This window comes from Nipponia nippon, unplaced genomic scaffold (assembly GCF_047370975.1).
Source record: "Nipponia nippon isolate SJK-2023a ecotype South Korea unplaced genomic scaffold, ASM4737097v1 scaffold_4, whole genome shotgun sequence".
Lineage (NCBI taxonomy): Eukaryota > Metazoa > Chordata > Aves > Pelecaniformes > Threskiornithidae > Nipponia > Nipponia nippon.
The window spans coordinates 80344565-80369117 of record NW_028262358.1 but is presented as its reverse complement, the minus strand read 5'-3'; the positions used below and the strand labels follow the sequence as shown (position 1 = coordinate 80369117).

The 24553-nt window shown below is 34.4% G+C and overlaps 1 protein-coding gene across 6 annotated transcripts in view; it reads right to left on the bottom strand.

Moving 5' to 3' along the window:
• Positions 1-24553, bottom strand: part of ASCC3 (activating signal cointegrator 1 complex subunit 3) — a 289170-nt gene that overhangs the window by 211942 nt on the left and 52675 nt on the right. For all 6 annotated transcript variants that reach the window (XR_015707982.1, XR_015707983.1, XM_087773468.1 and 3 more), the window contains 4 exons: positions 23946-24066; positions 20963-21170; positions 20063-20204; positions 19358-19483 (listed from right to left, as the gene is read on the bottom strand). Coding sequence is in view for 4 of the 6 variants with exons in the window: in XM_087773468.1 (XP_087629594.1) it covers positions 19358-19483; positions 20063-20204; positions 20963-21170; positions 23946-24066 (597 nt within the window). In the remaining 2 variants the exon portion in view is untranslated. The remainder of the gene's footprint in view (positions 1-19357; positions 19484-20062; positions 20205-20962; positions 21171-23945; positions 24067-24553) is intronic.

Genomic DNA, 24553 nt, shown 5'->3' with positions numbered 1-24553 from the left:
GGAAGAAATTACATATACATATATATATGCCCTGGACATGCAATTGTTGGAAAAAAAAAATTAGATAAATAAAAATAATTTCCGGTCTCTTTTCCTATTGGAAAGTAGTAACATCATGGATTAAGACTGACTTGGTAAGCAGCAATAATCAAACAGATGTTCCAGAAGCACCAGAGGAAGCTGTGTAACAAGTTAGAAAAACGAACCTCAGCTTGTTTTCTGGAAAGGTGCTAAGCCTACTGAAACTGGAATATTAAGAGTGGAATAAAGATTACTAAAAAATAAAACCCATGAAAGCCAGGTTAAGAACTAGAAGTATTTTTTTTAATAATGGTATTCTGACCAGAATCTAGACTTTCATTCAACACACTAATTAATTGTCAAGCAACTCAAAAGAGAAATGCAGGCACAGACAAACCAATACACAACATTCACAATCACAACGTACAGTCAATGCACAACATTCTTTGAAAGGTGACTCTGCAGGAACATATTAAGGATTAAAAAAGCTACAAGAGAAAGGAATTCCAGAGAAAAACAGCATCTTAAGACTTCTTCAAACCAACCTGATTTGGTTGAAAAAATATTACAGGTTATCCTTCCCCAAAACTTCATTTTATTCCAAACAGTAAGTACAAGTGCATAATCCAAAAACAGTAGTTCTGCCCATAAAAAAACAGTAAGAAAAAAATGGACAGCAGATAGAAATGCAATAGTATTCACAGAAGTCCACAGTTCGACAAATGTACAAGAAGATTGGCTTTTTTGTCATTTGCACAAACTGCCTAGTTTGAAAGCTGAAAACAATTTTTTTCCCTCTGGCATATTAACATCAGTCAAGACTTCTACAGACTTTTTCAGATAAACCAGTGAAATCCCTTCTTGCTTAAAGGACTGGTAGCCACTGGATGGCAGAATCTGTTTTTTACTGAAGGTGAATGAGATGCAACATTCTTCAGCTTTCTATTCCACAGCTGGTTTATCCCTAGAATTCTACACGAACCAAAGGAACTTTAAGCAGAACACAATCTGAGTGTTATTCTCAACAAATACAATTTCACGTCTAAGATGGTGCCATTTTTACATAAGCATGAGTCAATGCGAAAGACCACTGAGAAGCAACTTTTTCCACAAACCAGATGATACTCAAGGCAGCTCTGATATGAAAGTATAAAACCTTTATTTTTACTTCAGTAAGCTTTCCAATTCTTTCCCAAGGAATTTACTACTACAACTAATGCATTTATGAGTAAATGAAATTACACTTAATGAAGATGTTCTAAATTAGTCATTGCATTAAAAAGATATTTGTGTGTTGGTAATCTAACAGCAATTTAGAAATAGGACAAAACCATTGATGTCATTAAAGTAATATTCATGAATGAGTCCATACGATTTAGTCTGCAGGCAAGCTACAGCTCAGAGACACAACTGCTTTAACAACACGGTAGTAACAGTGTCCGTTCTAAGTAGCACAGGCCATCAGCACTTTTAGACAGAGTTTTAGTCGTGCAATTCACTAGCCAGACCTTGTAGTTGTACAAAGTTTAATAAATATGATACAGAAGATACTCACTTTTATCCCAAGGCATACCTGTGAAACCTGCTGTGGTCTATCTATGGTTTATAGCACTCTCCCTCACCCAGAACAAAAGGGTGCTAACTACCAGTTCCATTAAAAGCTGAGATCTTCTTTCACTCTCCGTACCACTTTATGCATTAATACTAGTTGACAGAAACAGCTTGTCAGATGCAATTAACCTCAGTATCACAAATTTTCACTTGGTGGCCCAGTGTGCTCTTAAGTCAACTTCAAGGTACAATGCCAGCATTTTAGTAGCAGCTTCTAAATTCAGTATTGGCATGCACAGACATAGCATAATATGTCTTATCTAATTTATCCAGAGCAACACTAGAAAAAAATATAACCATATTTAATTCTTAGCAATTTATCCAGAAAATATGCTTGGGTGTTATCTCCCTTAGAATTACCATATATTATTGATTTATCTACAGGACTTTTTCTTTATATTCCTCATTCCAAAAGAGATTTTGTCTTGTCCACATTCATTTTTCCAGTTTTCATGTAATACTAGACAAATTTTCTCCTGGTCTGAAATAAAGAAATTGTTAGGCACCTGTACTAATTTCCATAGCATAAAACCACCTAAAATAAATGTTCTATAATGTGACTTCTTCTGTTGTACTGTTAATAAAATAATAAGATTACTACCCATTTATCATAAAGATAATCCATTGCACTCATAAACCATGTTCAAACTTTCAGCATTTTCCCTACTCATTGGCTTAATTTTAATATAGATATATTTTAATCAAAGGACCTTATATATTTCAGGTGCAAAAAATCCCATTCTGCAGTCACGTGTTCTATTGCACTTTCAGTTAAAAAGATAATTGATCTAACTGGTAATAGCATGGCTAATCCATGCTGTTTTACAGAAAATCGATGAAATTCAGGAAATGAGGTTCAGATGTCCCTTGTCCTAACATATAAATAATCTCTAGGTCATCTTTCTCCTTTGCTATACTTTGGAATGTTGTTGGTTCAAACACATATCTATGCATGCACACTCATACACGCACGCAAATATGTATTTGTATATTTATGTATATACACAGACACATTTTAATAAATGCATTCCCACTATCCCTCCAAATTACAAACATTTAGTAGTCCCCCCTGCTTTCTAATTATGCATATATACACTTAAAGCACTTTTGTGCCAGTGTAAATCCTATTTTGTTACTGAAGGTACACTCAGAATAAACATAGATGTTATACTTGGAGACTTCCACAGCCTCCCTCTCCTGATGATACTTTTCATATCCTGCTACTTTCAGGGAGGTGGTAGCTCATGAGATTTAGGAACAATAATAAAAATATTACTGTATAAATACCATAAAGGTAGAATTATTTTTATATTATCTTAGGAGTACTATTTGAGAATATAATTTCCTACCTGCCCCAAAGTCTGAAACGTTGTCTTTCAAAGTGCGTATATACATTTTAAGCAAAGGCTCGTAACACGTAAAAGAAAAACTGCATGATGTTTGGATCTGCTCCATTTAGCACCAAATCATATCAGTGAGATTTCATTGGACTTAGGGGGACAATTTTTGTAGGAACAAGTAGCATATACAAAGATATGAAAATTATACAAGCATACCAAATAGAGCTTAGGATTGGCTTTGGGCCATAATCAGCATTACAATTTCTTCAAGTAAGTACAAGTTATGTCTCATCCAAAGTGTAGTACCTGAAGAGTTATGTGCTATAAAGGAAGCTTGGAGTAAAACACATCAGACAGATGCAAGTAACAAAAGGCACCAGAGAACCAGCAGCTGGTTTTAAAGCTGTATGTGCTACACGTGACTAGACTAGAACTAAAACAAGTCTTGCATGGTATGGCTATCCGTGTCACTATTAGCAGTAATCACAGATCACAGAATCATTTAGGTTGGAGATCATCTAGTCCAACCTCCCTGCTCAAAGCAGGATCAGGTGGCCCAGGATTGTGCAGTCTGGGTTTTAAATATCTCCAAGGACGGAGACTCCACAACCTTTCTGGGCTAGGTGTACCAGTGTTTGACCACCTCACAGTAAAAAATTACTTTCCTGTGCTCAGATGAAACTTCATGTGTTTTAATTTGTGCCCATTGCCTCTGGCGCTGTCACTGGGCACCACTGAGGAGAGTCGGTCTCCCCCTTTGTTAATCATTCTCACATCAGGTATTTATATACACTTGTAAGATTCCCCCCTGAGCCTCCTCTTCTCCAGCTCTCTCAGCCTCTCCTCACATGAAAGTCCCTTAATTAGATTAAGAAGCCAGAAGAAATTCCTAGAAATGACAGATAATGAACCATAAGGGTAAAATTACACTTTGACATCCTATAGAACACAGAATCACAGCCCATGAGACTTTCCTGAATATGTTTTTAATTTGAATTAAACATCATATTTTAAAAAACTATGGAGTCTTGATTTTTAAAACTATCACCACATTCACTGGTTAATGCAATAGGTATTTAAGTAGCAGTAGCCACCAGAAACCAGGGAAATTTTCATACTTTCAAGTTATACTAGTGTCATTAAACTCAAAACAAACACTGCAAAATTTTCCTAGATTCCAACAGAGAGTTCACAAGAATAAAGAATCATCCTAAGGGAAAAAAAAAAAAAGATACGTTCATTATGTATTAAAGGATTACCTCTGCTTAAAGCTATCATAGCACACAAACTATGAAAATGATTATGGTTTTACTTTATTTGGAATGCTGTTTTTAAATCCTGATTAAACATTTCCCCTCCAGACTTTCAGACTTCATGTTTGCCTGACACTGAAACTGTTATTTTTCTGAAAATTATTCAGTTCTCAGAAATGTGAAAATTCTAGACAGCTTGTAACAGTGAGTGCTCTTCAACAAACAAACTTTCATTAGAGAAGAACCAGTCTCCATCCAGAGGAAGCCCAGAACAGTTCCATTAAAAAAACAAATTGCAGTGAAAGCTATTAGTGTATTAGTCTTCTTCTAACCATGGTAACATAGGCAATAAAAAAACAGCCAATAAAATAAAAAAATAAAATCAAAGAATAAAACCCCCCTATGTCTGTTGGGTTTTTTGTTTGTTTGTTTGTTTTTTCAAATCATCAGTCCTACCATCTGCTCTCTTGAAGAAAGAAGAGAGATCTATTAAAAAATAAGAGTTTTTAGGGAAAATATTTAGCTTCATATATGACAGCTAAGAGTTAACATGCCTGAAGTTATTTCCAGAAAAATCCTTTTAAGTCTATAGATACATTGCCACCAACATTATCTAAACTATTCTCTTGATGATCTAAGCTATACAAACAACTGCAACAGTCATACCTTTTCTATAGCTTTCTGAATTATTCAACCACTTATTGTTGTATTAAAAATACAACATTGAGAAATATTCTTTGGTTCAATGTATAGATTAAAACCAAAGACTTCTGCATATATAGACCCAAAATCAGTTTGATGGAAATGATAGGAAAGCACCATAGCTTCAAGGCTTTCACTGCTCTGAGTTAAAACACTGAAACAGCTTGGGGAATCTCTTCCCTCGCTGGGAGAATTATTGTGTTCCTCAGCCTAGTTATAAGATGACAAAAGATTATAGACAGAATGATTATACCCTCTGGTGATTTGATTTGAGGAAATGGATAATAAAGTGTTTCAGAAAGACTTTTCCATAAAAGCAACTATTTCTACAGCACTGCAAATGTACATAAATTTTGGCATCCAAACAGACACACAGGTGAGATTCTGATTTCAATGACACGATTGTAAACTGAAAAGTATCTGATGTCAAGAGAATTATTCCAGATTATAGCAATGAAATTGAGATCAGAACACAGCCTCCTATTAGAGCTTTCTAATGCCATTTGTGAATTACACACAAAAATTACCTTAAAGTAATGCAGCTAGTAAGAAAATAGCAAAAGGAAAATTGGCAACAGTTGTGGCATTTCCCCATAACATTAGCAGTTAAAATTTTATGCGGGCAGAAGGATTTGAGTTTAATTTGCTCACAATTCATCTCTATTAACAATATCAAATAAAGAGGGTTTCTTTCCTTTAAAATTTAAAAATAACTTAATGCTAGACAAAGCTAAGAACTTCCAAGAGTGAAATACAAAAATCTCTATGAATTTTAAAACATTTAAAATGTTGTCACCCTTAACAGCAAGGCTCCTCCTGGACTACCATATATTGACATCTCCCTGACTCTTCTAGATGGAGTAATGAGGAAAGTCATGTTTATATGCCACAGCCTATTCTACAGGTTTTGTTTTTTTTTAATTCAGAGAATACTCTCGTAACTTCTTACACTTGTATACAATTAAAACAGACTCCTAGCTTTGCTGATGGCATATTGCTCCCTTAATTTATTCCCCTGGGAAAACACCGTGTGTCTCTTTAAAAGGAAAGAGAAAAATAACCACTGTTAGAGACACACTGTCTCAAAAGTAACTGTAACCAAAGAGTTAATACAGAAACCCCCTTTTCTAGTTGTTCAAGAATATAGACACTGCAAGACAGAGGGAGAAACCCAACAAATAAGAAGGAAAGATAATGAGGACATCATGAAAGGAATTACATAAATTCTGGCCACTGGTGAGAAAACAGTTACTCTTATAACATGCAGCATAAAAACTGAAGCCCTTTTATGCAACCAATATAAAACAGTTTTAGCTAACTTTTCCCAAATAACGATATTATGATATGATAGGAAAGGACACACACTACTTTTTGAAAGCCGAATTCATGCATGAATCACCATTTCTGAACTAGTTGGCAGAATTTTGAAGCAACTGCATTGTATCAAGAGAGATCTAATTTATTCTTTTCCTTCCATATTCTTGTTGCAGTTTTGAAAGAATATGTCACTACTAACATTAAAAAAAAAAAAAGAAAAAAAGAAAAAAGATTTCTAAGCAGTAAGTTCTGTTGATGAGGGCACACATTCTTCTCAAAAAAGGTGTGGCTACTGCAACTAGCCTAGACAGATAACTGGAAAATCTAGCAGGGATGGAGAGTGCTGACAGAAAACAGCACATAGTTTTTGGCCAAACCTGAAAAATGGTGATCATGAGGAAGCGGCAGACATTAGACAAAAGGGATCAAAGTCCAGACCCTCCCATACCACACAGACTTACGTGAATGATTGAGGTATGGGTCAGCATAAAGACACAAAACTTCTAAAGGGCTGCATCTGGGCATTTCCATTCAGCAATTCTCAGGATTTAGATGAATAGAAAATTCAGACACTGAAAACTACAGAATCACAAAAACTGAAAAGCTGATGAAGACGACAGTTCTTGCTTCGCAAACAGCACTACAAACTACATACTGTCAAATCTAACAGAGCTTTCACATATACTTTGAAGAGGATACATGCTGCAGGTCATAACTGGACCAGACTTTTTGTTTTGCTGCTATAGTAGCTATTGATATGCAAAACAGTCTTTTTTTTCCTGATATAGGCAAATTACTGATGCAAAACTTGAGAGAGGGATTCTTATATAGCTTAAAGATACATTTGACAACAAGCCAAAAAGTCTCCATCCAAGGAGTATGCATGGCAGGGAGACAGTCTCATGCTTAGAGGTCCAGAAGGACAAAGGTCCACAGGTGTCAAAAGCAACAGGAAGAAGCAGCAGGAACACAGGAGACTAAATCCTACATAGTCTCCGATGACTCAGAAAAAGTCCCCATCCTTTTCAGATTCAGGTAACAAACGCAGAGAAGGAGGAATATTTGCACAGAAGCTTCCTTCGTTATATTATATTCAATGATATGCAATACCTATGAATGGCTAAATAAAATCTTCTCCCTCTATATTTCATTTCCTGCAAATGAGAAGTTCCTATTTCCCTTCTCCAGATTAATTTCCAACATGCTACAGAAGAAATGGTTTCTACTATTATCATTGTTGTTATTATTATACCAAGCGCACTTATTTATTCATATGGAAAGAAAAAATAACTCCACTCTTATTTGATGTGTTCAGTTCCAATATTCTAACTGAAATATTAAGTGGTAGGATAATTCCAATTTTCCAATTAGAATTCAGAAAGCATTTTGTTAGAATAAGATACAACGTGCAGACACAAAATCTGTTTCTCGCTTTAAGAGACTTTACTTTACTTGCTGCTCCCTGTTGTTCTGCAGACTCAAACAACTACTCCTCTTCAAAAATTTTAAAACTTCCACTGTATTAGCAGTTACCAGGTGATCCTGAGGTTAACGGAACCTGCAAGTCTGAGATTAATAGCCTACCAGATATAAAGTCAATCTTTTAGTCATGTAGCTCCTCTATCCTAAAACCTTTTAAAAACATTTAAAACTGTTTGGTGATTTTTAATTTAATCCCTTGATGGTCAATCTCAGTTTCAATTCTATTACTGAAAGACCTGGCACGTTCTTATCCTAGATAAAAGATTCGTGTCTCAAGGAGAGTACTGAAACTTGTGATAATTAAAGACAAACATTAAAATCAGACAAACTATAATTTGTCTAAAATCTTTTCAGTGAGAGTTAATCTTTTAAATGTTACAGCATATCAGAATTAGCATACACTTCCATCATCTTGGAAAATTCTCACTCTGAGATTACATTTCTTAAAAATGAAAAACAATTTTGGTCTTGAGTATAATTTTAATTAGAACTTAAAATACTATCCTGTATTTCTATTTAAATTGAAGAATGAAAGCTTGCCTTCAGGTATGCTATCAAAGCAAAGCAGACTACTGCATTCTTCTTCCACACTCACACTATGAAATTCCATTGAGAAATGGCTATCCCCTAAACAGGATGCAGCAGAAGCACATTTTTCACTGTCCAGTCTTAATTATCAAAATGACTAAAACTCCTTTGAGTTGTTTTCATTAAAAATTTTACAGATCTCTGCATGTGTTTTATACCAAAAAGTCTCCATATTGTCAATGACATAAATGTACCTCCCTAAAGAATGAAAAACGAACATTTAACAAGTTGCTTTCTCAATTTAAATGTTTCACTTATTATAATCATTTAGTGAGGTCAACAAACATAACAGCTGCAAAGTCACCAGGTAGATATAATTAGATTTCAAATATCACAGTGATTAAGTACAAGAGGAAAAAAATGCTGTGAACCAGAAAGCTGGATTTCATTGAGCTACATGCAGCTGCACTGTGGCAGAACATGTCTACCTGAAATGCTTCTTGGATTTTTATTGGTCATTGGTTTTACTCTACAAAGTTTAATACATAAATAAAAGTCACTCAATTTACAGTCAGTTGAACATCACAATTTGGAGCCTAAATATTGTCTGTCTTTGAAAGCAAGTTTAAACCTGTCTTTAAGAGCAGGGTAACAGCCCTTCATATTATTATATACTTTTAAAGTATAGATATCTTTCAGTATTTTTATTTTTAAATAAACCCTAATTAATTCAATACTATTTTATGCACACAAAGGCATCGGTTTTAATTTTTCATGTAGAAACAAATATTTAAACTGTTAATGTAGAAGCCACTTCAGGATAATATATAATATTCCCAGAGGAATTAACTATTGCTGTCATAATCCTTCTACAACTCAATTTTCTTCTCTGTTTCAGTTAATTTCACACTACTGCTAACCAAGAAGGCAGTACTGTTTTACAATATAGACATTAAACGACTTTTTCCTAAATTTTACAAGGGAAGACTACAAGCACAAACAGTCTTTTTTTTTTTTTCCTACAAGAACACAGCTATTTTGTTCTCCCAAATCCCAACTAAACCAGCAGCATTCACAGAAGTTTTTATACCTGATCTACTGTAGGAAAATAAAAGGTAGGTGAGGGATGATGACCTTGTGTGGCAAGGTCACCAATGTGTGGGAACAATAAAAGTTCAAGTATCAAAAAGTACAACAGTTTTAAAAAATATTTGGGAAATTTGTCAAATGAATTCTGATTGTAAAACATTTTTGTGTGCACGTTACCATCCACAACAAATCAAAGACGCTGCAATGAAAAAAGAAATATATACTCTCACAATCCCCCCTGAGATCCCTCTCTCAAACTAAGCCAAACAAAAACTGGAAGCCTGCTCATCAGTAGCATAATCTCTTCCATGCTGACTTCATCCTTTAGTAAGACACTATGCGCAGTGTAGCTGAGGCTTTTGGCTGCCATATCTGGGTTTGTTTTTATTAAAACAAAATCATAAAATAGTTACGAGAATGAGAAACTTTCACAGACTCCTATTGCTCAGAAGTAGTGCTCTTTTTGCACAAAATAACACTCCAGATTTTTCTTTTCTTTAAGTATTCAGAATTAGTTTCATTGGTTGGATCTTTACACAAATTAAAATCCTGACAGGTAAAAGCAGGTACTTTGTTAGATTACTTCTAGGTACAGGCAGATGCATCTACTCCCACAGTGGCTCAGCAGGTGCTTTTCAGCAGCTGGTGCCCTTTACTGGTTTGCCTTTGTAAGTGTTCCCATCAGGTTTTCAACCATTTCAGAGGCAGCACTACACAATATATACACACTTGGCAGCTGTGTAGAAAATGAAACGGGCTTAACATTTTATTCAAACCAGATGCAGTCAATTTTACCTCATGTTAATATTAAAAAATGCATTTCCCTATTCCTATTTACTATTTGCATGAAAAGGAGCGACCAAAATCCCAACTAACTGTAAGAATATGCAGCTCTCACTTGACAGTATCTACTAAATATTTTTCAGCAATTTTTACTTAGTATATCACACACAGCCGTGCCAGTTTAAAGAACAGACTACAAGAAATGAAGTTCTCTATATTCACCAGTACAGATATTCTCACTATTAGACTTTGACCCATATTGCCAATTAATTGTTCTTGTCTTCAAACTTATACTGCCCAAGAAGAGAGAACTCAGATTTTACAGAGCTCTTTTCAATAAAAAAGTTGTACATTACTAGTATTTAGAATAAACAGAGTATCTATAAATGAGAAGATCTGTTTAAGTTTCAATTACAACTTCACTAATGAAAGGACATTTGAAAAATACTAATTCATATTCACAAGGATTTTTTCTTGCTGTATCTACATTTGCATACATTTTCATTAATATCAAGCCTTTGAAAGTAAAAGTGGGGGTAAAAACACAACCCAGACTGACACAACAAAGAACATATCAATTTTTCATAGCATCCTTGCCACCCTCAACATCTCCAGTGTCTTAAATGTGGCTTGTTCACCTAACACAACCGTCAAACTTCTAAGATGTTAAAAGGCTCTTATATGAGTACAGATAATCCAACACTAAAAATAAAGCTGTAATGTATTATACAATATACTATCCTAATAGTGTTTAGAAATCGATGTTTAAAAAAAAAAGACAAAAGCCTTGATAATCTTAAAAAGAATAAAAGCACAAGACTACAAAATGTCTTCAACTAAACTGCACATGACACTAGGACAAAGGTAACTTAAAGAACAAATAATCAGATCATATTTTAAGCAGTCAATTTTAAGACACTACAAGACAGGGAAAGGCATTAGGTTATAGCTGAATAGCAAGGAAAAGCCTATTGGCCAAAAAGAAAAAGATAATTTTTCACATTTGTGAAAAGTCTTCTGAAAAATTTGTGTAGATGAGCTAAGACAGCACATACTGCAAAGGAAACCTTCATTCAGCCCGATTCAAAAAGAATCAAACTTGCCCAGTGTCAAATCAAAGCAAATAAACCTGCTGTGAGCCCACCAAAAGACAGGTTTATGACAGAGGTAGACACAGAACACTATTTTGGAATAAGAAAAAGGTTACGGTGCAAGTTGTTGCGCTGGTTATTTGTTTATAATCAGGGAAACATTGTACAATCTGAAAACGTGGGTGCAAGTGGTTATCTATTAATTTCTCCAATAGTCCCGGTAACCCAAAATTTTAAGAAAGTATCTGCATGACTTCCCCATTCTCATGGGACAATAATTCTGTTTTCATTGTACTTCTCTGGTGAATGTTTTTCCAATTTCTATAAAAATAATCTGCTTTTAAATGATCACATTAAAGTGACTCGATCCACATCATCATACCAAAAATAAAAGCCACATCATATGACTAGGCCAAGGAGGATGTAGTTTGAGCAAATACAGGCTTGCATCTCATCAGTTATATAATGTCTAGCTCTGAAACTCATGAATGGCATGATGTATTTGCCTCCTTTACCTTCATTCCTCCCCATCCCAAAAAGAGGTGAACTATGGCATTACTTCCACAGTAGAGTTGACACAGATTGTTTCAATACGTATGGGCTGCTGCTCAGTGAAAGCTGCTTTTTGCTCTCCATAAAATCTGACACAAGCTCATACTTCGATTCTTGTCTCTCTCCAGTTGTTCATCATCTTCCTCTCTTTTTTGCATCCTACATACATCTATCTGTAATAAGGGACACAGATCAGCTTGGCCATCTTTTTTGCAAACAGATATTTTTTTCTATTTAAAAATAAAAAAGTAAAAATCTGGCAAGCTGAGGGAGGCAAAGGGGAGGATATATAAAATAGTGGTGATGTGTCTGTTAAAAAGCATCTGTTACTTTAAAAACCAACTCTGCATTAATAGGCAATATATGTACACCCCCCCCATATACGTGTTGTATGCATGTGTTGTGTATACATATAAAATATATTTTATAAATATATTTTTCAATATTTAAGATGTATATATTACTGTCTTTTTTATGTCTATGATAATCTTGGACTAAGAATGGAAGAAGCATCATGGATTAAGGCAAAGACTCCAGTCATGTCATACCTGCCTAATGCAGAGATGTTTCAGAGAGAATAGTTTCAATTTCTCATCCTGTGTTAAGAGACAGGTCCTCTCAAAGCCTATAATAGTGTCAAACACATCTTTTTGCTGAGTTAAAAAATCAGTTTTCAAATGCTAAGGGTATACCACAATCCTTACTGCCAGGTACCACTGCATTTCAAAATGTTATTTTAAAATAAATGCACAAGTTACAAAATAAAATGCTCTGGAGGAAACCCATGAAATGGCTAAGAGATTAACATATCCAATACTGTGTTCAGCTCTTCAGAGCTAGCACACACCTGGGATGTGTATCTCACAAAAAGAAGTTGTATTATGGGTTTTGTCAGAAAACAAAATGTGAATCTCCATTTCTTGCTTTCTTATTTTTAGAAAGCCTTGATATCACTATCCCTGATGACACTTCCCTTTCTTTTTGTGTTTTACTATTGCTACCTTAAAGAAAATCTTTATCCTCAGTATACCTCTTCAGAAATAGCTCATTCTTTTCTCTCTCATTTCAGCACTAGCATAAACTCTTATTCTGATGTTGTAAGAAACCTACTTTATATATTTTGATACAGACTTCAAAGATGCAAAAATACTCTCATATCAGGAGAAAGTAGATAGAGGTGGAACCATGTTTAGAATGATAGTCTCAGATTATTGGACAAAATTATCCATCTGGAAAGTACTTCTTGATTACATATTTATTCTCTTATTATCTACCTACTTCGTTCCTAATCTTCCCTTTTGGTGTTAGTTTTCAACTTCTCAAACTCGTGGCTATTAGAGGGTAGTTGTAATCCCTGATTCTCCCAAGCTTTGCTCCTAAGAACTCTGACTGGCTGGAGCTGGGACATCGATGTGCCATGTTAAATCAAGGACTTCAGACTTTCACATTTCATTCCAGAATTAATTCAAAGTCGTACTACAACATTCATAAAGCCTTGCTATCACTGCAGTGTACCTGTATTTCAATTACCATATCAAGTCTATTTGATATTACCATACCAAGCCTCTTTCTCTCTTTAAATTATTTAGATATGTTTTAAAGGCATTACCCAAAATAAATCAGGTTAATAATCTGGCATGCAACAAAATCAGTGATTCTGTTGAACAAAAAAAGAGCATCTTACTGGCAAAAGAATATTAGTATTTAAATTAATAGAAAGGTTTTATGAATCCAGAAAAATGTCATGGTATCATTTGTAGTATTAAAGGCTATATCAATAAAGAGTATTTTTCAAAATACTTTTCAGAGATTTATCACAATGGGAAGATATTTTCTATTGCTGAAAGGGAAAAAACTATTTAGCATTCAGCAAATCATATAGTGATATCTAAAAATTGGAAACCTGTAGTCAAGTGAGGCACATGTTGTAAAAATATTACATTCAATGAGATATATTCAAGTACAGCAAGTGTCTTCTAGCAGTGAATTAGTAGCCAGCAATAGAGAACATGTTTGCATTTCTCCAACATCAGATTACAGGTAAATTTTAAACCAGAATACCACTTTACAGGTTGCACATCATAGCAACAGATCTTTTGATGAAGAGTTAATAAACTATTTGTAATAAGAAACAGGATTTTCTTCATGGAAAAGATGATAATTTTACACAAGACGGACAATAAACTGGTGGTTTGGCATGAAGCACATATTTTTATGTGCTTTCAGCCAAAGCAACAGTATCTATTCAGACAATTTAAACAAAACAATGCACAAAAGCCTCAGCTGAGGCTAAGTTAGATATTCAAACCATTTGATGCAGAAGTTGTAGATATTGCACCTGGAATTCTAAAGTAATGATAAAATCCCCATTAACTCACATACTGAAGAAAATTAAAACAGAACTCGTAGGCTTTAAGACTAGTGTCAGTGTAGAATCCTAGCTCCAATATTCTTGTTAACCTGTTATTGCACATATTCTACCTTCTTTGGAAGCCCACTTTGGAAGCCCACCCTGCAATTCCTAATACACATTAGCGGCTATTAAAAACATTGTATCTTGACCTACATATTTTGTCTTAAGTCTTAAATTGGGACTTATGATTACAGAACTTGTAAACTTTCCTCAGAGCAATTTTCTAGTATACTTCATTGGATAAATGACAAGATTTCAATAAAATCAAACATATTTTTAAAAATTATTCAATTCAGTCAAACTGTCAATTGCTGTTTGGAAAATATGCCACTGAAATATACACTAAGATCAACTTTGGCATAAATGGTTCAACATTCTGGATGTGAAAAATGTAATTTATGCAAAAACATCCGTACTTCTATTCAGTAGACTTACCTTGTACAATTCTAAAAAACAAGAAAACATTACAGGAAAAAAGGGAATATTGATTTTGTAATAATTCCTTCACATAATGCAGAAAGGAAAAAAAAAGCATTTCTTATTTAGACCATTAAGTAGTACTAGTAAAAGGAAATGGAAATAACAAGAAACAAAGAAATAAATCCTACCCTGAACACCCACTTAGGTAAAAAGCTGAAGTCATTTTTCACCAAGAGCAATTTGTTAGATAAAACCTGTTTTCACAGTCTTGAAGAGGAACTTTCCCTGACCTGAGTTTACGACTTTAAAGGTACATTTATTTGGCAACAAGGCTGGCACAAAAACACCTTTATAGTAAGTACAAACAATATATTTCAGTAATGGTCAAGCTGCATGTGAAGCAGCCAAAGCTAATAAATCTAAGCTTGTGCTTATTCAATTTTTTAAGTTCTTGTTATTGAAACAACCTAGTTAGCATGCCACTTTCACAAGTAGTAGTACCATAATACTTCAGACTAAACTGGTGTGACCAACCAGCTACTTATAAGCCGCATGTGCTTGTACTGTGGTGAAAACTCAGCTCTCCAAATAATAATAAATGCCAAGAAGAATAATTATCTACAAATCGAGTTGGGGCTGGGATTTGCTGCTTTGCAGTAAGGCAAGAAGCCTTCCCCTTTGCAACTCCTGTTGTGGGACGCAGTGCACCCTTCTGCCATTGAACGCCAGAGATGTTCCCGAGCAGCAGCACAGCACCCTCCATGCAGACCACTAGCTCCTGCTCCCAACTCAACAGAGGCAGGAAATAAAGAATATGAGATGACACAGGTGGAGTTAGACTGTGGCAGGAGGTGAAGCAGTTCAGATCACAGTGCAGAAAGGTAGAGGTGACAAAGCAGAAGGCACTGATTCTGTGACACTTTAGAAAAATCTGCCTGTGGAATGATTTAACTAACTACAAAGTTAAATGCTTTAAAAAAGCTCTAACCCTTTGCAAGGAGGCTCTAACTAAACTAAACACTTACTTCAAAAATACTAGCCATAAAACTTCAGATAATATAGTGCCAGACCTAGATAAAATGTGTTATTTCTTCATTCTGGAGTGCAGTGGAAGGTACATCCTGACTACACTGCCAATCCTATAAATAAGAACCTCCTGTTAATGTTGGTGCTAGTTTAAGGCATTGATGCTCCCTTTGGTGTTGGTTCATGGAAGTTTTGTCATTTTTCCTTATATTTGTACAAAAGAAACAAATAAAAAAAATTACTCTATACATGTTCAAAATGTGGTTAAAATGTGGTTTGCTAGAATTAATATTTAGAGGAATACATTTCTCTCACCTCAACCTATGTTTACATCAACTTAAGGAAAGGATCCAGAGGTTTAACTTTTGGCCAACATTCAAAACATAAATGAACTCCCTATCATGAACTCAGTTCTGACCTTAAGAGCTTTGAAGATTAATTTTAATAGTGTATTCTGCAATATGCATGTTACACAGTCAAACACTCCACCCAATCTGCTGACAATGTGATCAAAATCACATAACTCATGAGAAATAGATAGAGAGTCCTTAAAATTACTTTTGTGCAAATGAAAACATACAGACTAAAAAGAGAAGTTCCTATGATACTTCAAAAATTCTCATATTAATATTCAGTTGAAAGTGAAACATTTGTTGAAATAATACAAACTAGATCATTTTAGACTAATTCTTACCTTCCCTTTTTTAAAAGGAAAATTAAAAGTAAATTAAACTTTTTGACAATTTAGTTTCATTACCAGCATTATGTTATGTCTATACCTCACAGATTCTCACATAGAGCTCCTTTGTTAAAAAGACAGAGGTGACACAAACGCAAACTAGTAGCTGAATAACAGAATTTTCACCTGCTAAGTAATGTGAATATTAAATTGAATAATGAAGACTTTCTCTTCAGTCTCTGCAACACCACTGACTGCCATCTCTGCTGCCCATTTGAATACTTATGCTACTACGAGCTGCATTTTTCTAAACATACTTTGTCTGTGAAATGCAGTCACTTAGCAGTACAGCACAGCTTCTCAGTCTGTCTTTGTACATTTCCAGACCCACTCTTGTCAACGTACCCAGTACAAATCATTAGTGAAGAACTAATTTTATTCTGCATTGCTACTATTCTCACGCCCTTTCTTATCGGTCACATTTCATAGTGAGATTTAGTTCTTTTCAGTCCTTTGGGAAAATTGATGCAGTTCAGGTTTTTAACCTTGAATGAACAAAGGTACCACTGGAAATTTTCAAATCTAGATGTAGCATTCTTTATATTATCAATGGCATATAAATTTTTCCCTTAAAAAGAAATCTATACCAGCCATTAAAAAACTTTCCATAAATCAAATCTAAGTAGAAGCACACTTCCCTCTACAACACAAGAAACTAGAATGTCAGCTGTATAGTACTTCTCCTGACTACCTACCCTCTCCACACTTGGGCAAGGTAGTTACCAAGTGAAGAGCCCAGTAGAAGGCCTAACAAATTTTCTAATTGTACAAAAATTGCTGTACTTTGTACCTGAAGCAACGACCAATATGTCCCACAGATGTCCCTCAAGTTTCAAACAGGGCACGTGTTCAGACGGAAAAGTCAATCACGATGCCTTTAGATGCTGCTATCAACTATGTACAGTTATATCTACTGTCACCTCTCCTCCTTGCCCATCTGTTTATATTTTAAATAATCCTGCAAACATATCTATAGAGAGATATAAGAGAGCTATCTTATAAGCACCTATATATGCTAGGGAGAAAGCTAAAAAATTTTATTTTGCCTCTTTTGCTTATACTAGTTCACCAAAAAGAACAAAACATATTGACAGAAAAACTTCTTGCTCTCTAAACTGACTCAAGTTAATTGGCAAAAATTTCAAGCACCAACCAAGATTTTATGAGCTTAGAGATCTAAAACAGCTGTACAGAGAAAGCAAAAAGAAACTTTGCCCTAACCAAGATACTTACGTCTTGACCAGGTATATCTTAAACAACACACACATTGGCAAATTCAGCCGCTTAACCTCATTGAAAAAAAGGTGCTACTCAACAAGATTCAAATCTATGAGTCTCACTAATGGAAACGGGAATTTGGCAAGTCCTGCAGTTGGACAAACTATTCATAAATTTGTCGTCTTTTGTTGCAAACCGATATCAAACTTGGGAGCGGGAATTAAATACATAGGTGTTCAAACATTCAAAATTGTATTTGCTGTTGACACTCCTATTTGATCTCCTGTAATAGGAAACATATGGAAAAGTAAAATTCTGAAGAGTGTTTCTATTTCAGAATTTCACTGTAAAACTGAAAAGTATACCTTTTGACAATACACAATCTACAAAGGAGACAAATTATTTGTGAAATTTGTATAACTGATGCATTTTGTAACATTCATTTTAAACGTTATATGTGTAAAAATCTGCAAACCATTTCTTTTAGATATTTATTTTTCTGTCTGAACTATATTTTTTTGTGAAACAAGTTGTTGTCTATTGAAATATTGGTACTTGCAAAAAGTTTACAGATTAGTAGGTAGTATTTAGCTTAGGAGAAAGACATTTCATTGCAAAAAGCTGTCATGCTGAAAACTGTCATATAAAATGTCACATTTATAGCTGCCGTGGCTCAACTTTTCTATCTAGTTAAGCTGTCAGTCACTTCATAAACATGACATTAAGTACTGTCACCCAAGCAGAAAATAATAGATTCAGATTCTAAAATCAAACTGTCTTCTGTTTTAAAAGAGTTAAATCTTTATGTAAGACATAATCTTTACTCAGAACCCCAATAAAGTGCTCTGAGTAACTGTATTAGATTTATATTCTCATTTCCTGTTTTCCCACAGGGAAAAATATGGGAAACAATTTTCCATGTTTTACACTGCTGAACAACTAAGAAACATAAAACCTTCTTCATATGTACCTACAGCTTGCTCTTTATGTCCCTGTTCAAATCAATAGCAAATCTTCCATTCATCAACACATTTGACATATACAATGAGGAGTGAGCAGGTACATGTGATGGAGTACTGCAAGTTCTAAACTGTAAATACTAACAACAAATTTAGTTCTGATACCTCAGCTTGTTCACTATTTTAAATCAGTAAAAATTAAAATGTTAATGTTTGTTTTAGTTGCATTTTTCCTCTCTGCCCTCTATTTTCTATCACCAAAGTTTTGCTAATAATGATTTGCCACCTGCTTAAACCACTATTCTGGAAGGTTTTGCACCCCATACAATCTATAACACTAACTCAGTACCCCCACAACTGCATCATACTATAAGACTAGTCTGATGGACTGCAAAATAGTGCTGTGCAGTCACAAGCCAACCTGTACAAGTCAAGATACAGAAGCCCAGGCTCACTTCTCCATGTGGTCTCCAGGAAGAGAACAGAATTGCCATAATCTTTTCTTTTCATTTTAGTGATTCAGATCACAGCTTAAAACCATAAATAGCTGAACAGGTAATGCCAAAGGAATTGAGAATTGCAACTCATGAACAAGTAGTTTAGAGGAGGAATTTCTTGAATCTGAATCATCATGAAAGGGATTATATCACTGAACTACATCCGCCAACAAATATTCTCAGAATTAGTAGTGAAGAAACTAACTAGCTGCATTTACACATCACATATCACAGTATTAATTGGTAATCTTTTTCAGTTAAATTTTTGTAATACAAAGTAAAAACTAATTTAATAACTTCGAAATGGTTTACTCACCTCATCTAAGTCTTTAATATAAACAATTTTCTCTTCAATACCAATAGGCATTGGTTCACTATGGGGGATCTTCACCTCTTCATACATTTTATTGTTTTCTCTCTGAACTGCCTCTGGTAAGAACACCTAAAACAGTATTACAGGAAAATTAATTGGAAGCATGAAAACAGAAAGTGTCATTACGTATAACCCACTTTGAACAACTGTTTATCAATTTCCTTCAAAAAATGAATCCAAAATAAAAGCCATTCTCACTGATTCATTTTATAGATAGCACTGAACCCCCAAAATGGAAAATAATCAGTTTTACTACTCAGAAAATAGTCCCCAAAAGACAAAAAAAAAGGTAACTCCATTTTATTAAATTCCAAAAGCCATTAAGTCTAGAATTTCATATAGCATTCATTTTGTTAAAGTCAATTCAATGATTTCCAAAAGATAGAAAGAGAAAAATAGTATTTTAATGATTTAAGTGACCCTAGAAATAAAAACAAATACATCAGTTGAGAATGAGATTATTTCTTCTAGAGACAAAATAAAAACAGAATATATTAAAGTGTTCAAAACGTTCTACAAAGAAGCACTGCTTCATACATTGGGCTCTGATAAGGAGGAGAATCTCTAAGAGAACAAAGGGAACCATGCTGCACATTATTCACTGGGAAAGATGTACTGTTCAAGAAGGGTCATGCACCAAACACGTACCTTTGCACCCCCAATGAATGCCGATGTTTTCATAGCTTCAGCTCGGGAGTCATAAACATGAGGATAATGAATTTTTTCAAAGTCCATCTCTCTCTGTCTACCTAGGACCGGCATACTTCGAGCATTCAAAAGTGCCAGTTCTCTGTAAGCAGAAATATAACTGCAATAATTCTCTCCATTTTAGGCAGCCATCACAAAAACTGAATGCAATATATTAAAGTCAGAGCAAGAGTTGCGGAAATTTAAGGAAAAAAACCATTGCACAAAATAATTAACAATGGAATTTTACAGTGTTATTCTCTGGCATCAGTTAAACTAACTCCTTATAAAGCAGTTTAGATAAAAATCAAAAGTGCAATGCAATAAGTGCAAGGCTTTCCTAAATTCAGTTATGCCTCTTTTCAAGCAATACAGCAACATGTATTCACAGTTAAATACCAATCCTAATATATTTTTCTCAATACGAAATACAACAGCTTATTTGTTTCTTATCCTCTCCCTCCCCTACTCCTCCCATCACCTTTAGCTGACAACATGGAAAATAGTATCCATTAATCTTGAGAGGAAAAAAATAAAGATAGTTCTGATAGATTTAGTGCAGACTTCATAAATCTTAAGCAAGTAGCGTGTGTACAGGAACTAAGAAAGGTAGCCTACCCCTCTAATCTGCATCTCCAGCCCACATAGATGAGATCAAGAAGATTCTCATTAAGCAGATCACTGCTTTCTTTCCCTGAAAATTAGGTTTTCATACTAAAAAAAATTTTACACTTGTAATAAAACGTGACTTGAAGTCAGAAACACCTGATCGCCAAAGCAAACCAAAAGAAAATAAACTATTATGATATGTTGAAGTAGCAATTACAACAGAAGCATTTCTCAACTTTCGGCATTTATTACCTTTGCATCCGCAGCTCTTTGGGATCAAAGCACATTAGCCCTTCTCCAGAAACTTCTCCATCTTCCCCAGCTTGTCTTTCTTTTCTGGCATTTCGCTTTTCTTCCCGACGATATTGTTTCATTAACAGCTTTTCTTGTTCAGACTGAATTGTAACTTGACAGCCATAATTGGGCTTAACATTTTCTCCTATGAACTTCTTGCACTGTTCTGCAATATGATAACAAGTATGCACCTCCATAAGTACTGGATTCCATCTTTGTTTTCCCCAGTTTCCTTTTAAAGGGTTTTTTTTTGAGGTTTGTTTTCTTTTTTCGGGGTGGTGGTGGTGTGGTGTGTGTGTGTGTTTGAAGACAGTTTAGCTTTATTTACATGACTGTGCAGCAATAGGTCTCAAGAAATCTAAAAGAAGTATCATCTCATGTCGCAAAGGTAGGACGTTTAAAGTTACCATTGTTAAGCAAACAACAATTCTTCATCCCAAAGCAAGAGGATGGGCTAGCAGAAAAAGGGAAGGGCTTTTTTTCTTTTCTGTGTTTATAACTTCATCAACAGTGGAAATGCCACTTATCTCTCCTCTTACATGTACACACTGATGAGTAGAACAGTGTGAAAACAGATTAAACAGGCTGGTTTTTTTAAACAGCCTCTTCACAAAACAATTAGTGTATATTTACTAGATAACATGATTGTATTGAAAGCATACTCACGATGTAATTTCCCTAAACAAATGAGAAAAAAAATCCTATTCTGTACAACCACAAGGACTCCCTCCCTTTATGTGGAAAGCAGCAGGATTGAATCAAGAAGAATCAGAACCACAGAACAATTACAATAAACAATTAACCTAGTGGAGCAGGGAACCCAAAAAAGCCCAGTCACATTCAACCTTCTGAGGCCATTACTGGCCAAAACCAAAGACACAACCAAGTGTTTTATATGCAATGGTGTGGGGAGGTTTGTTTTGGTTTTAACTACATCAGAGTTTTTAAACTTCTGTTTTCAAAATCCTGCAAACAGATTACTAGTTGATGTAGGTTTCACTGAATATTATATACTTAATTCAATTATGTTTCATATGTACTTTTGCAGTCAAACTCCAAAGCCAAAAACTTGAAAACTTTTTTTTCATCAAATAAACCCACTTGACTGATGTTTTGAACAATTTGTGCCACTTAGTTTTCACCAGTGAAGCTCCCACCTCTCACAGCATGCATACTGGGTAAGATGACTATAAATTGTTAAATAGCATTGAAAAAATTCTAATAAACTGTCAAAATGTCCACATTAATATCATCATGTCTGTAGCTTTAACTCTCTCTCTCGTATTAGAAGGAGACAACAATGGATGCAATTTCCTAACTAAATTTAATTCAGACTGAACACACCAGGGCAAAGAACTGTTACTTGATTTGTCTGATAAGCGCAACAATCACCTTTACTGCTGTGGAATTAAATTACATAAGAAATAGTCAAATAATACAGCATACTACAAAAATGCAGTACATGTACAGTTCCTTGACTTGTGCTTATTTTCTCAAGACACGAATTACTCAAAGTTGACTGAATTTCTGCAGACACAAATTATTCCCTTCCCCAAATGCAAGTCTGAAAGATAAAACTTCAACCCCCATTAGATAGACCACTTTGATCAACTTAAAAGAAAAAAGCCTTTTTAAAATTAATAAACAGAACTTGGGGCAGAGCATCTTCAATCTCAGAGAAGATACTCAAATATCATTGACCTCTTTACCACAGTGGAAGAAGGGTTCTCTCATCAGTGAAAAAAGCATACAATCAGTAATGCTTTCCTATTGTCTCAAAAACACAACATTGAAAATATTCTTCCTCCACATTCTAGCAGAAATTACTGTGATAGATTTCACTTATGGCATAATGAAGTATAAATTCCTAAAAGCTTCCAAAATACTACTTCTGCCAAGTGAGACGAAAACATTTGTGTAACTAAAATCTGCACATAGGAGAAAAACTGTAATAGTTCAGTTTCTACTGAACATATTTTAAATGTTTTATTATTTGATTATTTCAGAAGGTAAAAAACACCCAGACACAAAATCTTGTTATTACTGATAGCAAGACATTCCACTCTGAAATCACAAACAGATAAAACTAATGGTTATTCTGATGAGTTTAGACTAACCATCAGCACAACAAGATGTGAACTTCTAAACACTCGCCTATATAACATTCCATTTAAGATAAACATATTAAAAAGGGTTTATTTGCATTTTAAAATTATTGTAAGGATACATAAGTCCACCATTACTGGTTTTATTCACATTTTTCTAACTCTGTATGCTGTGAACATGCAATGGGCTGCATGGTGCTATGCCTACGTAAGATTTATCCCAAGTCACAAGCTATTCACAATCAGATTTATTTTTGTCAGAGGAGAAAGTGAGAAGACTTGTTTTTAAACAGCAATTTATAAAACAGATTTTAAAATAATTACTCTGTGCAGGCAATTTATCTTATTTAAAAAAAAAAATAAATCAGAGTATAAAACCTGAATCCCTTTTTCTCCTCTCACTTATCCATCCTTAAGCTTCACTTTATTTTTTTCAGAAGTGGTTGTTACTGTGCTTTTTCTCCCCAAGACCTACATTTATGATAGTATGGAAATAGAGAGTAAGCAGGAAAGCAGATGAGGAATAACCAAAGATCAACTTATTTCCAGAGTAATCCATTAAAATAGATACAGTGCAACACTTAAAAACCATTTAAAAATTACATAAGTCCATAGGCAGTTGAAAAGGAAATAAATATACACAATACATATTTGTTTCCTCTGTATAACCAGACCATGATTTCTTTGTTTAAACCCATATAAATATACACATCCCCCTTTTTTTTTTTGGCTTGCTTTTTAAATACATATAGGTGGGGCTGTTTTTTGAAATATAACTGAACAGTTAGAAAACTACGTTTTATCTAATTTGGAATAAAAATTTTGTAGTCACTTACCTTGCAGAGTCTGGAACCTGTTATCATTTGGACAAGTCAAAGATCTTTCCAGAATCAGAGATCTATTCTGTAGCAGTTTCTCTATGAGTTCAAAACCTTCAGGGCCCAGCAGTTCAAATAACTACAGAGAAAACAAAGTCACTGTCCAAATTAATGTAAATTTATAAATAGGACTACAATATTTAAACAAAGAACTGAACTTTGACTCCAAGTAATTCAATCCAAAAGGTATCATTGCTAGTATTCAGCCAGATTCTTGATTACAAAAAAGGAAAATTACAGAAAATTTTAAGCTGGAAATATTTAAAATCTGTGAATTTTGTCTACTGAGTAAAACTCCATTTCTCTTAGAGATTCTTGTATAAAATTTAACTCTTCTCAAGACTAAACTTTATGGGTCTTTGTTTATGGTTATTTATATAAACTATGCTGCAAATTTATTCCTCCACAATCTAAGCAGATAAATCAAGAGAACCAAGGCTTTCTCATAAAAATCAGATAAATACGAAGTTATTCCCATTCCAGTGAACAAGAGATGTAGCCTACTGCATTTTCACAGTCACATCCTACCAAAAAAAAAAAAAATCAAACCCAAAAAACAACCAAAC